The sequence below is a fragment of the Lissotriton vulgaris genome, chromosome 5 (assembly GCF_964263255.1).
Source record: "Lissotriton vulgaris chromosome 5, aLisVul1.2, whole genome shotgun sequence".
NCBI lineage: Eukaryota > Metazoa > Chordata > Amphibia > Caudata > Salamandridae > Lissotriton > Lissotriton vulgaris.
The window spans coordinates 1,590,701,027-1,590,714,520 of NC_141693.1; the positions used below are offsets into that span (position 1 = coordinate 1,590,701,027).

At 48.3% G+C, this 13,494-nt stretch overlaps 1 protein-coding gene across 4 annotated transcripts in view; it reads left to right on the forward strand.

The window, feature by feature from the left end:
• Positions 1-13,494, forward strand: part of AP1G2 (adaptor related protein complex 1 subunit gamma 2) — a 130,068-nt gene that overhangs the window by 104,107 nt on the left and 12,467 nt on the right. For 2 of the 4 annotated variants that reach the window (XM_086923703.1, XM_086923702.1), the window contains exons 18-20: positions 792-945; positions 1,737-1,866; positions 2,843-3,006. In XM_086923703.1, the coding sequence (XP_086779829.1) occupies positions 792-945; positions 1,737-1,866; positions 2,843-3,006 (448 nt within the window). The remainder of the gene's footprint in view (positions 1-791; positions 946-1,736; positions 1,867-2,842; positions 3,007-13,494) is intronic. The other 2 variants (XM_086923705.1, XM_086923704.1) reach the window with 1 other exon arrangement.

Below are 13,494 nucleotides of genomic sequence, written 5' to 3' on the forward strand. Positions count from 1 at the left end.
GCTGTGAGTGAGGCACTATTTTTATTTTTTCTTCTTCCATGCCATACTTGTTGAACCTCTTGCCATTTGTAGCTATGTTTTATTATTCCACATGCACTTCAAATAGGTGTTGTCACCTTTTATTGAGACACCAGATGTTATCTGCTTCCAAAAGTATTTTCACTAAGACATGGACATTGTCGCAATTGCTTTCTTTATGTGATAGGATTTTTCTTCCAAATGCCATATATTTGTTTCTTTTTCACTTTTGGAGAGAGTAACTGATTTGCTCAGAATCACAGGGGTGTTATGCTGAGACCTAACATGCATTGGCCTCCCCAATAGGTCTTGCCTTAGAAACTATTGCCTCTGCTATTGCCTTTTGTTCAATCTGTACGGAATGGGCATTGCCAATTTTGGCACTGATTTGGAGTCATGCTGCATAGCAACGTGGCAGCTGTTCAGCACAGCCAAAAATAATTCTTAAAAAGGACTATGATGTAACCAGTGCTAATTCACTTTAAAAGAAAGAAGCGCATCAGCCCTGATTCTGTCATAGAACTGTTAAAAATGAGTTGTAGCCACACTGTAAAGCATCCGCTCTGTTGTACAGCATGGCTACAAAACATTGCCAAAGCCAACAGCTCTCACATGAGAGGCCCATTGGCTTTGCCAATGCTTGTTCGCCAACGTTCCCAACTCCTTCGCTTCCTCACCCATTGATCTGCGTCCCCTCCTACCCTCCTTTGTCTTCCCCACCATTTCCCCCCTCACTTGTCTCTTGTCTTAACTCTTCTATCCTTCCCCTCTAGGGGGGCTGTATTGGAGAAAATGCCGTTAATGGACAAAGGGCAATCTGGCGAAAATGAGGATGATGATGATGATGATGGGTTCAGAAAAGAAGAGAAACCGCCTAGTATCAAAGAGGAAGTCCCTCCACTGAACTCCATCCAGCACTCTAGTCATGTAAGAACCGAATGTCTAACCGTGCCTAATGTCAGGGAGTGCTGTACTGCTGCTTCATTGACTGATGCAAAAGGCATAAACCTTCAATGGCCAAGGCCTTAGGCTCGCTCTTCTGTCTGGGCACACCTCTGCTCCTCCATCTAATGGCTTTGGTATATTTCCTGCGATGCTGCTAATGATTTCTTTCTTCATTATTGTATCCTCTCTGTCTCCTGCATCTCATGTTGTCAAGGGATGCTGTCCAACTGGGGGTGCTGTCCTCCATTCCGTAGACATACCTAATCTCCTGCACCCCTTCGTCGTAGAGGGCCTTTTGCAATTGGTAGTGCAGTCCTGCTTCTTCCATCTACTGCAAACCTAGTGCTTGGGTTTTTCAATCGTGCTGAAAGTACCATCCTCCTCTGAGTAGCCATATACGTTCTCTTGTACCGTATGGTGTTAGCGATGGTGTGTCAGTGTCACTGTCCTCCAGAGTTTGGGTTTTGACTGCTCGCCGTTGTTACTGTAAGAGTCAGGTGTGGACAGGGTTTCACTTTGCCCCCTTTGAAGTGCCGTAGTAAGAAGAACCCCAGGACACCCGTGGCAAGCAACCCCAACGTTCGAGGCCAGTTGGCCTCTATCTATCCTGTGGTCCTGCCAAACCAAATGGGGTCCCACCCCACCTTCAGAAATCATGCATGGTGTTGCTGGTGCTCTGATGTTAGCATGGTTATCCTTTGTACCTTGTGAATGCTGTATCCTCTAGTTTGTCTTAGAAGTTATCACTACCAACATGCCTTTGTTACTTTTAGGTCACAGATCTATTGGACCTACTAGGAGGGTCTGACAATAACCCTGTCATCCCAGTGGCTCCTCTTGTTGTTCAGAATGCTTCTGATGGAGGGATCTTGCTGGACCTACTAGGGGTGCTTCCTACTCCAGGTACCATTCTACTCTTAACAGTGTCACAGGAAGGGATTATGTTCATGTTCACCAGAAAAGGTGTTTCTCTCATTTCATGGTAGTGGGGGTAAGGCAATAGTCGCTTCCTTTTAGCACAAGTGATGGCTACCCTCTCTGTTCTTAAGGACCTAGATTGATAATGTTTCCAGGCAGCCTAGTCTTGTTTAGGTTTGTACATTGTATTATCTTGCAGGGTTTTACATGATGCCTTTCGAAAACGTGAAAGTTACGCTGTACTAGCATAAGAGTTGTTGCAATATCCCTGAACTTAAATTGGAAATGTAATTCTCATTCTGTTGAAAACAGGTGTGCTCTATCACATGATGCAACTTGTTGGTGCTACATAACCCCTTTAAAGAAAACTATTGTTTCTGTGTCAAATTTCAGATCAGAAATAACTATACATTTACCTAATTAAATACATAACGTTGCCACGGTCTCATCAAAGAAAACGTTAAAAATTACCTATAATGTTTACTACACACCAATTTCTATCTACAAATGTATTTAATTTCTGATAACTCAGCACATGACATCACAGATAAACCCACAAATGACCTGATTGATGACCTCACAAATCACATCCGACATCACCAGTGACATCATCAAATTGCATTGCAGTCAGAGTAAGTCTCATTGCCCCAGTAATATCAGGTAGAGGGCTTGGCTGTGTCTGTTACATACAGGACTTGGTCATAGGCCTTGCTGTGTCTGCCTATGTATGTAACAAGCATAGTATAAAAGACTAGTTTGTAAATTAGCTGTTTTACAAGATTAGCTCTTCTTGGTAGACCAGTAAGGTCCTGGTCCACATGGATTGCGGGGAGAGGATGCCAGAGCTGTGGGTGCAGAATGCAAAGCTTTAGAGCTAGCATCCTGCATAGTACACAGGCAAGACAGACCTTTCATTTCTGTATCTCACATCTTCCTCTTTTGCTCTCTCTCTTCCTGGTAGCAGAAATCCCGCCGTTTATGGTGTTCAACAAGAATGGACTACAGGTCTCGTTCACCTTTGAGAGGCCTGAGTCCAGCTCACCACTACTGGTCATCACCACTAGCGCCTGCAACTCCACTGCAGCCGACATCAGCGACTTTGTGTTCCAAGCTGCGGTGCCCAAGGTAGGTTCCTATGTTTGTAGAACGAAGTGTCCTCAGGGACTGTGAATGTTAATCTTAAGGTGGGGATTGTGCTGTCCACTGTAGAGGTGCAAAAAAGTAACAACCTTGGACTATTGTAGTTTATATGAGATCGAATGAGTGTACATATGGATGAATTCATTCACTACCGAAAAGGATCTTCACATTGTGCAATTCTTCCTCAATTAATGTGCCAAAGGGAAGATGATTGTTCAGAGGAAAATAAAAAGATCTAATTTTAAGGTCCTCCTGTTACGTTAAAAGATGGTTAGAGTTCAGATGCACAGCAATTCAGAATTCAGAAAGACCCAAGGCTGCGATGTTCTGAGTAAATCTTGGTCGTGCTAGCAGACATAAAGAGCTGGACCAATGTATATTACAGCTTGCACATAGAATTTAATTGTCCAGCAGACTAGGGATGGCCAGTGGTTTCTTGTAGGAGTTCAGGGAACCCTGAGGTTTAGCTTGGCTACTACTCCCAATCAATGATGTGTTCGAACCTCTGGGAAATGTGACGGTTCTTTTAAAGGGTCATCCTGGTCTGGTCATTAGCTCGCTGTTGAGTGCTAGACTAGTTCCTAAAGAGCCGGGTGAATCTAGAGTAACAGATTTTCTTAGTTTGCGAAGTTTTTTTCATACCACACTGTTAATCATGTTAAAGAGCCATGCCATTCAATTTACACTTGCTTGCTCTGAAAATTATCAACAAAAGTACTGCTTGGTTTATAACGCCTTCAGCCCAAGTCGGTGCCAGCCACCACCCCAAAGCTCCAACATAATGTAAAATACGTAGCTTGGACAGAAGACCTTTTTGCATGCTTCCCTCGTCTCAGCTCAAATCTTCTGTGAGGTGTTCTTGATGAAGACCACTACTGGTGTGGAGCTTGAGACAATTTGCAACTTTGGTCATGCAGGCGGTGAACTTGTTTCTTGCGTTGGGAGTCTTGTCTGAGAGCGAGAGTATGAGTTGTTTTCTCTGCATAGGAAAGGCGGTTGATGTGTGTTGACCATAGGAATCATATATGTGTGTAAGAAGGTGGGGCTGAGCAATGAACCTTTATGCACTCTGCAAATGAGTTTGTGGACTCCTGAGAGATTAGGTGCAAGGTTGACAGCTTGTGTTTTATCCATTAAGAAGGAGGAAATCCAGCAGAGAGTGAGTCCTTGGATGCCAATCTCATACAGGTGCCAGAGGAGGATGGGGTGTGAAACCATGACAACTGCTGCATAGAGGTCCAGGAGGATGAGGGCTGCGTGGTCTCCTCTGTCAAGGATCATAAAGATGTCATCTGTAGTGGTGTTAAGTGCTGTTTTTGTAATGTGGCGTTGAGGAGCTGGTGGTTACTGAGGTGATTGGTTGAGTAGCTTCTTCAATACATTTGCAGGGTATGCTAGTAGGGAGATGGGTCTGTAGTTGGAAAGTGTAGCTGTGTCAGTGGATGGTTTCTAGACTGGGGCATGACAGTGGCATGTTTCCAAGTGTCCAGGAATATGGCTGAGCCAGTGGAGGTGTTGAGGATGGGTGTTAGCAATTCCATGATCGGTAGGAGTCCTTTGGTGAAGGTGTGGTAAGGGCGAGGGTCAGATGAAGCCCCTGAGTGGATGATCTTCATGGTAGCAGCAATTCTGGTGGGGGAAACATCCTTTACAACGAATCTTTTTCCACGCAGTAACTTTACAACGTAGGATTTACTACGCAAGTCGTTACGACTTGCGCTGGAGGGCGCTGTAGGATAGGGAATAGTTTAATTTACTATACAAAACCTTCCCTACTATCCACGGGGACTGGAGTTGGAATAGTAAATTAAACTATTCACTATCCAGCGCCCCCCAACGCAAGTCGTCGTAACGACTTGCGTTGTAAAACCTGTGTTGTAAAGGCATGCGTGGAAAAAGCATGCGTTGTAATGACATACATCCTTCTGGTGGTGGTGACGGCAGGTTACGAGGCCAGGGTTGGTTAAACAGCTGTTATGAGAAGTTGAGTTGCAGCGGTGACGGACTCCGGTTTGAAGGACGATGCCGTTAGTGCTGGCATTGGTGCGTACTGCAAGAGCTGTGCACTTGATTTTCCATATCTGCTGGTGGTAGCGCCTGAGGGTGATTGAATATGTAAATCAGTAAGCTCCAATGACTACTCCTCTTTTTAGCATGTGTCCGTAGGCGCCGGGAAACCTCCGGGTAGCTGTTGCGCCATATAAGTTTAAATATAATAATAATAATGTCTTTATCTGCAGTGTCTTACTTGGTCTTCCATTGTGCTCCAGTTGCTTGCAGTGGTGTTTCGTCAGCCTGAGTTAAACTATGCAGCAACTGACCTGTGGTCAGGCTCTTGCTGTTGGGTTGTGCTTGAGGGAAGAGAGGGTGTCTGCTCATGTGGTGAGCCAGCTGTTGGGGTTATTGATGGCTTTCAGCAAGTTGCTGGTGTGATCGGTCCAGTGCTCGTAGAGGGCGGAAGCCCACTCCTCTGCTGCAATGATTTTCCAGTTGTGATTTTCCAGCTGCACCAGGCGGTTCCGATGGTGGTAGGTCCGTGATGATGTGGGGAGGGTATCCAGGTTATAGTTGCTGGTTTGTAGACTGTGATTTTGATGATTGAGGGGAAAATCTGGTCCAAAAGGTGTCTGGTGGTGTGGTGGGTTTGGTAAATTGTTGAGGGAGGTCAAGGTTTCCAAGATTTTTTAGAAGGGCTGTAGAGCCTGGGTCAGTGCAGTCTACTGGGTGAAAGTTAAGGTCTCAGGTGGATAAAAGTGCTGGCTTTGACGAGGGGTGTGACAAAGTCTGCGATGTCGCTGACGAAATTGAGGCGGAGTCCTGGTGGTCTGTATATGAGGGTTCTCCCCAGGGAGAAGTTTTTTATATGATGGTGACTCCACCTTCTGGCTTGTGCTGCGAATCTTGACTAACAATCTCCTCGCAGGCGGGGATGGTTGTAGCAGTGTCTGGTGCCGAACCTGGTTTTAGCCATGTTTCCGTGAGAAAGCTTGGTCTTGCAGAGGGTCTCATATCTCCGTGGTATGTTTGGTGAGCGTCCGTCGTTGGCGCCGGGATGACGTCCCCACAGTACTTAGACGCCGCCATCGCACGCTGACGTTGGTTCTTCTTTTTTCCGTGCCAGCAAGCGCAAATCCGGAAAAAGTGGTACCCCTTAGTCAATTTTTGACTAAACTTTTTTGATGATTTTTGATCCTTTTCGAAGTCTAACAACTCCGACAGTGCCGGTAGGGATGCCCGGGTTTAAACCCTGCGCCGACTGATGTCGGTTACCGACCCCCATCGCCGGTGTCTTCATTGCCTGGGCCTCGACCACGAAGACAAGGCCTGCTCCGACTGCCGGGCCCTGACGTCTAAAGCTAGGCGGGAGCGGTCCCGCAAGCGACTCGAGCTCCGGCAGTCGGCCCCGCGCCGCTCGAGGTCCTGGTCCGCGAGGAGGTCGAGGGACTGGTCGCGGGGTCGGAGCCACCATAGCTCCGGGAGTCATCCTCGGTCTTCGGGTTCGAAGTACTCAGGTAAGCACAAGAAGTCGAAGAGACACCATCGCTCTTCCGACTCCCCCCGACGCTCGCGTGACGCGGTCGGGGTTTCGGGCGACACCGCCCTCGCGGCTCTGTCGGAGCTGCGGGCGTCGCGGCCTGCTTTATACCCGTCGGTCCCTGGGCAGAACGCGACGCCGGAGGAGATCAAGGCCTTCCTCATGGCCATGAGGTCGCTCACTCCTCCGTTCGGCTCCGCAGTGCCTTTGGGCCCGGGGACCCCAGCAGGTGGGGTGCTTCGGCCCTGACGCCGCCGGGTGCTTCGGTCCCGACGCCGCCGGTGACTTCGGTCCCGGTGCCGCAGGATCCGGGTCCGGATCCGGGTTGTCGCCAGTCGACCTTATGACCTTGCCGGCGCCGGCCCCCAGGGTGTCGCCCCCCCTCGATTCGGGGCCGCTCTCGACGCCGATGTGAGATTTCTACTTCTATGACCCGACCCCATCCTTTGGTCCTGAGTCTCAGGAGATGGGTGGCGAGGGGGTTTGGAGGGGTTTGAGGACCCTCTGGCACAGGAGTGCCAGTCTTATCAGGACTGGACAGGTGAGCTAGGGGAGGCCAGTGGTCTGGACACCTCGCCAGACACTGGTTTTGTCTCCCCTCCCACCATGGCTACGGAGGAGGGGGCTGCCTATAGTGTGGTGCTGACGCGGGCGGCCAAGGCTTTGGGCCTGGAGCTCCCTGTCGCGGCCGTGAGGACTAACCTCCTCACTGAGGTCCTTAAACCGCAGGCAAGCTCGGCCGAGCCTCTGCTGCCGTTTAATAAGACCTTGTCTGACGTTCTTCTGGGCACTTGGTCCAAGCCCGCTACAGGTCAGCCTGTAGATAGGAACATGGCCAGACGCCGCCGCCCGGCTCCGGGCGACCCTTGCTTCCTGTCCACCCACCCCACCCCCGAGAGCCTGGTCATCCAGGCCTCTAACTCCGAGACCGCATTCCCGACGGCTCCCCCCGATCGGGAATCCAACAGGTACGAGCAATACAGGGAAAAGGTATTCTCCTCCCTGAGTTTAGGGCTGCGGTCCGTCAACACCGCGTGCCTCTTAGGCCGTTACACCCACTCTCTGTGGGACACGGTCGCAGCTCATCTGCGCAGATTAGGGTTTCAGTCTTCCCCTACCTCGACAACTGGTTGTTGAAGGCGGACTCGCCCCAGACAGTCCTCAACCACCTCCAGACTACGGCGGATCTCCTGCACCTGCTGGGGTTCTCCATCAATCTGCTGAAGTCACACCTGTGTCGCTCTCAGAAGCTCCTCTTCATCGGAGCGGTTCTGGCCTGCTAGTTTCGGGTTTATCCTCCCGAGCAGCGAGTTCGGGATATTCAGGCTTTGATTCCGATCTTTCAGCCGTTATCCCGAGTCTCGGTCAGGTTGAGGCTGCGGCTTCTGGAGCTGAAGGCCTCCTGCATCCTTCTGGTGCATCACGCCAGGTGGCGGATGCGGGCTCTGCAGTGGGACCTGAAGTTTCAGTGGGCCCAGCATCAGGGCAACTTGTTCGACCATGTCTTGATCTCGGAGGGCACTGCAAGACCGTTGCAATGGTGGCTCATGGACCGCGATTGGGTCAGCGGCAGATCCCTCTCCCTACCCCAACCGGAGCACGTAGTTGTGACGGACGCGTCCCTCCAGGGCTGGGGAGGCCACATGGGAGAGGCGGAGATCAGAGGCCTCTGGTCTCCGGCGGAGTCCCGGCTTCACATCAACCTTCTGGGGCTGCGGGCGATCCGACTTGCACTGAAGGCATTCCTCCCCTCTGTCCGGGGGAGTGTAGTGCAAGTGTTCATGGACAACACCACCGCCATGTGGTACTGCAAGAAACAGGGCGGGTGGGGTTGTGGACCCTATGCCAAGAGGCTCTGCGCCTCTGGCAGTGGCTGGAACATCAGGGCGTGACCCTGGTGGTTCAACACCTGGCAGGTTACCTGAACGCCAGGGCGGACGAACTCAGCCGTCGGTGCATGATGGATCACGAATGGCGTCTGAACTCTAACGTGGCGCAAGGCCTCTTTCAGCGGTGGGGAGAGCCTTGGTTAGATCTATTCGCCACAGAAGAGAACGTGCAATGTCATCAGTTCTGCGCGTTGGAATTTCCAAGGCGGCACTCGCTCAGAGACGCTTTTCGTTGCGAGTGGAGCTGCGGTCTGTTGTACGCCTTTCCGCCTATACCACTTCTGCCAGAGTGCTGAAGAAGATCAGGCACGACCGGGCCCAAGTTATCCTTGTGGCTCCAGACTGGGCACGAAGATACTGGTATCCCGAGCTACTCAGCATGTCGGTCGATCCCCCTATTCGTCTGCCTCTTCAGGACGACCTTCTGTCGCAGCAGCAGGGGACGGTCCTCCTCCCGAACCTGTCCAGTCTCCACCTCCATGCTTGGAGATTGAGCCGCGACAGTGGAGGCCATTTGACTTGCCTCCTGAAGTTTGAGATGTGATTCTGGCAGCCAGGCGTCCTTCCACAAAGTCGGTATATGCCTGCAGGTGGAACAAGTTTGTGGCATGGTGCACAGCAGAGGCTGTGGATCCCCTTTCTGCCCCTCTTTCTGAGGTTCTCCTCTTCCTTCTTTCTCTTGCCCAGCAGGGCTCTGCTCTGGGCACTGTCAAGGGCTACTTTTCTGCTCTTTCCACCTTCTTAAGGCTACTTGATCAGCCTTCTTTGTTCACGTCCCCGGTTGTTAATAGATTCTCAAAGGGCATCACTCATATGTTCCCCCCTGTTCCTTTCGTGATGCCTCAGTGGGACTTGAACCGTGTACTTACTTTTCTGATGTGCACTCCCTTAGAGCCACTTCATAACTGTCCTCTCCTTCTTCTTACCCTTTCCTGGTTGCCATCACCTCTGCCAGGAGAGTGAGAGAGTCCAGGCTCTTTCATCCAAGCCTCCCATCCTTTCTGTCCATCCGGACAAGGTTGTGTTGTGGACAAGACCCTCTTTCCTGACCAAGGTAGTCACGACCTTCCACATCGGGCAGTCCATTACCTTGCCCACCTTCTTTCCGCATCCCTCTAAAGAGGAAGAGAGGCTCCACTGTCTGGACCCAAAACGTGCGCTCTCTTTCTATTTGGATCGCACACGCCAGTTCCGGGTGGATGACCAACTCTTTGTTGGTTACGTGGGCGCTAAGAAGGGACGGGCGGTGCACAAACGGACCATCTCTCGGTGGGTCGTCTTGTGTATCAAGGCATGCTATTCTTTGGCTAAAAAGGAGCCTCCTGTTGGGCTGAGGGCCCATTCCACTCTGGCCACGGCGGCTACTACTGCCCTGGGCCGGGGAGTCGCCTTGCAGGACATCTATCAGGCTGCTATGTGGGCCTCGCTGCATACGTTCGCAAGACACTACTGCCTGGACAGCCAAGTCCGGAGGGATGGCTTCTTTGGCCGTTCCGCCCTCCAGGACTTTCTGGTGTGATTATCAGTTCGCAGACCCACCTCCGGGGTTGGTATTGCTGGGGTATCTATTCTAAGGTAAGCAATCTAATACTAACCTGTTTCTTTCAGATGCACAAGTTACTTACCTTCTGTAACGAAATATCTGTAAGAAACAGTAGTTCGTATTAGATTCCTTACCGCCCCACCCATCCTCCCCGTTCTGCGAACCAATATCTAGGGTTAAGGTCATCCCCTTTCAGGGCCCTAGTTTCATGGCACCAGTATTGGTTTTTATCATGGCTCTGCGTTTCTGGCGCGGAAAAGCTGTGTAAAAGAACTGACGTCAGCGCGCGAGGGCGGCGTCTAAGTACTCCAGCGACGTCATCCCAGCGGCGACGACGGACGCGGAGCCGCAGACGACGCCTACCGATGCGCAGGGGTACTGCTACGCAAAAGTTTCCGGATCCAGTCTGACACCTGGGGATATTCTAAGGTAAGGAATATAATACTAACTACTGTTTCTTACAGATATATCGTTACCGAAGGTAAGTAACTTGTGCGTATGGGAGACTGCATGAGAACTTGCAAGAGGTGTATGTGAACTCCCCTTTCGTGTTGTTTGCTTCAGTGTAGCAGCAGTGTGGGGAGTGATAGCTAGGGTTAAGAGCATGGAGGAGCGCAGTGAAGTATCGGTGGGTAAAGGGGAAGACCAGTGTTCCCGGCGCTGGGCGTGATTCACGCACAAATGGGTGCAGACAGGCTTGCCTTTGGTACGCCAGCAACACGCCTGCTGGGTGCCCATGGTGCAGCTGCCAATAAATAGGTCCTAGGAGAAGCCCAGGGTACAGTGGGTGGAAAACCAGTGATGTCCCTTCCTGTGCAGACGGGCAATGGGAAATGAAGTCCTCTTGCTAAGCTTCTTCTTTTGACTCACTGACACGGCCAGCTTTAATGAGGAAAGAAAAAAAAGGGTAGGTAAACACATATTGATTCTAGATAAAGAAAGGATGTAAATACACAGAGAAAAGGGTTGTACAACACAGATCAAGTCATATTTGAAAAAGGCTCTTTAACATTGAAAATACTGTATTTCTTTATGGAATGCATTGCATTTAAATATATATTAGTTTATACCATTGCATTGGGTAGCAGTGATTGGTTCAAAACATAAATTAGCTACATTCATGCCCTCACCCCAACTGCATTGATGAATATTCCTTTACTTATCCAAGACAGTGGGAATTCAATTGTTATGTGCCCCACCATATGAGGTCTAGGGTGCTATTATAGACAGAGTAACACGAGTCTACTAAACCATGTTCACTTGATGTTTTGTGCAGTGCACTCCCTCAAAGGATGTATTTCAAGGTGTCCCATGTGATAAGGAAAAGAAAAGGTGATTGCCTAAGATCAAACAACATAGTCAGTCAGAAGCAAATATTTATACAAGGTTTTCTGGTTTCACATTATGCATGCCAGTCTGTAGAACATGTAGTTACCACTTTCTTACTCCTGTTTTACCTAATTATTTGTCCTAAAGTCTTTGGAATGATAAATTAGGGCATTGTGATAAAAAATAAACATATTACATAATGAATAACGTTGACACAAGATGCCTTGCTGGGAAAAAATAAGGGAACACAGAGTATGCTATTTTAATATTGATATTACTGGCTTCCCCTAACTTCACCAAGAATTTTTTTTAATAGAGGCTCAACAAGTGAGCAAGAGCAATTACACCTATTAGAAAAATAAAAAGGTCTGCACAAGGTATTGGAGTTTCACATCTACACATCAACTCCAGTGAAGTGCAGAGCCTGGCTGGACTACTGGGCCCACCAACATTACTTAAATGGCAGACCAACTCAAATGCAACAACATAACAAAATGTTAGTTAATATGGTGGAATTCTGTCTGTATAATAATGTTTTTATGTTTCAAAATGCACTTTACCAGCAATTACGAGGGGCAGCAATGGGTGCCAGTTTCTTCCCTAGCTATGCCGTATCCACATGGGCTGGTGGGAGGAGCTGGTACTGAAAATCACACATGAAGTCTATTTTAAAAAAAATGTTGAGCTTTGGCTACGTTACATAGATGATCTCTTTGTAATTTGTCTGGGGACCCATTGAAATGCACAAGAGTTCATTGAGAGGCTCAACAACAATGATATTAATCTGAATTTTACCGCAACCATTAGTGCAGAGATGGTGAGCTTTTTGGATGTACTAGTCTATGTCAAGAATAACCAGATAGAAACTAAATCTTACAGGAAAAAAACTGCAGGCAACTCGGTGTTGCATGCTACGAGCTCCCACCCACGTCATCTCATTTATAGCATCCCCTAAGGGGAGATGGTAAGATTGAAGAGAATATGCAGCAATAATGATGACCTAATAGTAGTACAACAGGCGAGCAAAGAGAGGTTTCTAGAGTGAGGCTATTCCAAAAAGTGAATCAACACGGCAATCACCAAAATCAGTGCACTAGCTAAATTCGACTTATTAGCTAAGTCAAAGGCACAAGAAAAGAAACAGTCTATGGCCATGACCGACTACAATGACAAGGGGAAGGATTTCGTTCAGCAAGCAGGAAAAGGCTATCAAACATATCAAAAGAAATTGGCCTATAGTTCTTAATGATCCCTCCATAGGCCACCTTTTGCCAAAGTACTTGCCCATCACATACAGCAGGGCACCTGCTACGAGGGATAGTTTGGTCAAAAACAATCTTGAGAACCAAATTGGTACATCTTGGTTTACTCAACGAAAAGGATTTTACTAATGCGAGTTGTGTAAAGCCTGCCAATATGGCACCAACAAAACTACATATAGTATCCCTTGTGGCAATCGGGAAAGAACTATCACAAAATTACTGACTTGCAGGACTGACCATTTCGTCTATGTGCTGGAGTGTTCTTGTGGCTTACAATATGTAGGAAGTTCTATATTTCAGGGCCACAAAAGGATACTCCAGCACATTCGAGCCATCAAAAACCAAGACACAGCATACCCGTGGCACAACATTTTGGTGAATGTCACAACTCTCATCCGGAGGACCTGACTTATTATTTAATTGATTCTGTACCACCCAATAGGAGAGGGGGCAATCGGGGAAGGATGTTACTTAGATTGGAAACAAGATACATTCTTGATTTAGATTCTAAATTTCTAGGCGGCTTGAACGCTACGGAAGACCTCTACACTTGCCTGTAAATATGGTCAAAATAATGTGTTAGAAGAATAGGGTGTTTCCTCAACATGTTATGGGCATACAAAGATTTATAAGCCAGATGGACCTCGAATTAACCGATTATTAGAGCTTCCTTCCCAGTCGAATGCACAGTTTTTTCTAATTTTAACCTTTTTTTCACATAATGGTTACGTACATGCACTTTGATAGTTTTTGCACTTAGCACATAGCACTTTTCGCAGTCAAAATTTTACATGAGTTGTTTGCCGGTCGGGAGAACTTTTTTGCTGTTTTTCACAATGTGTATTATACAAAGATTCTGATTGGTTTTATGTATTTATACACAGATGCTGAAACACAAATATATAGTCATGTTTA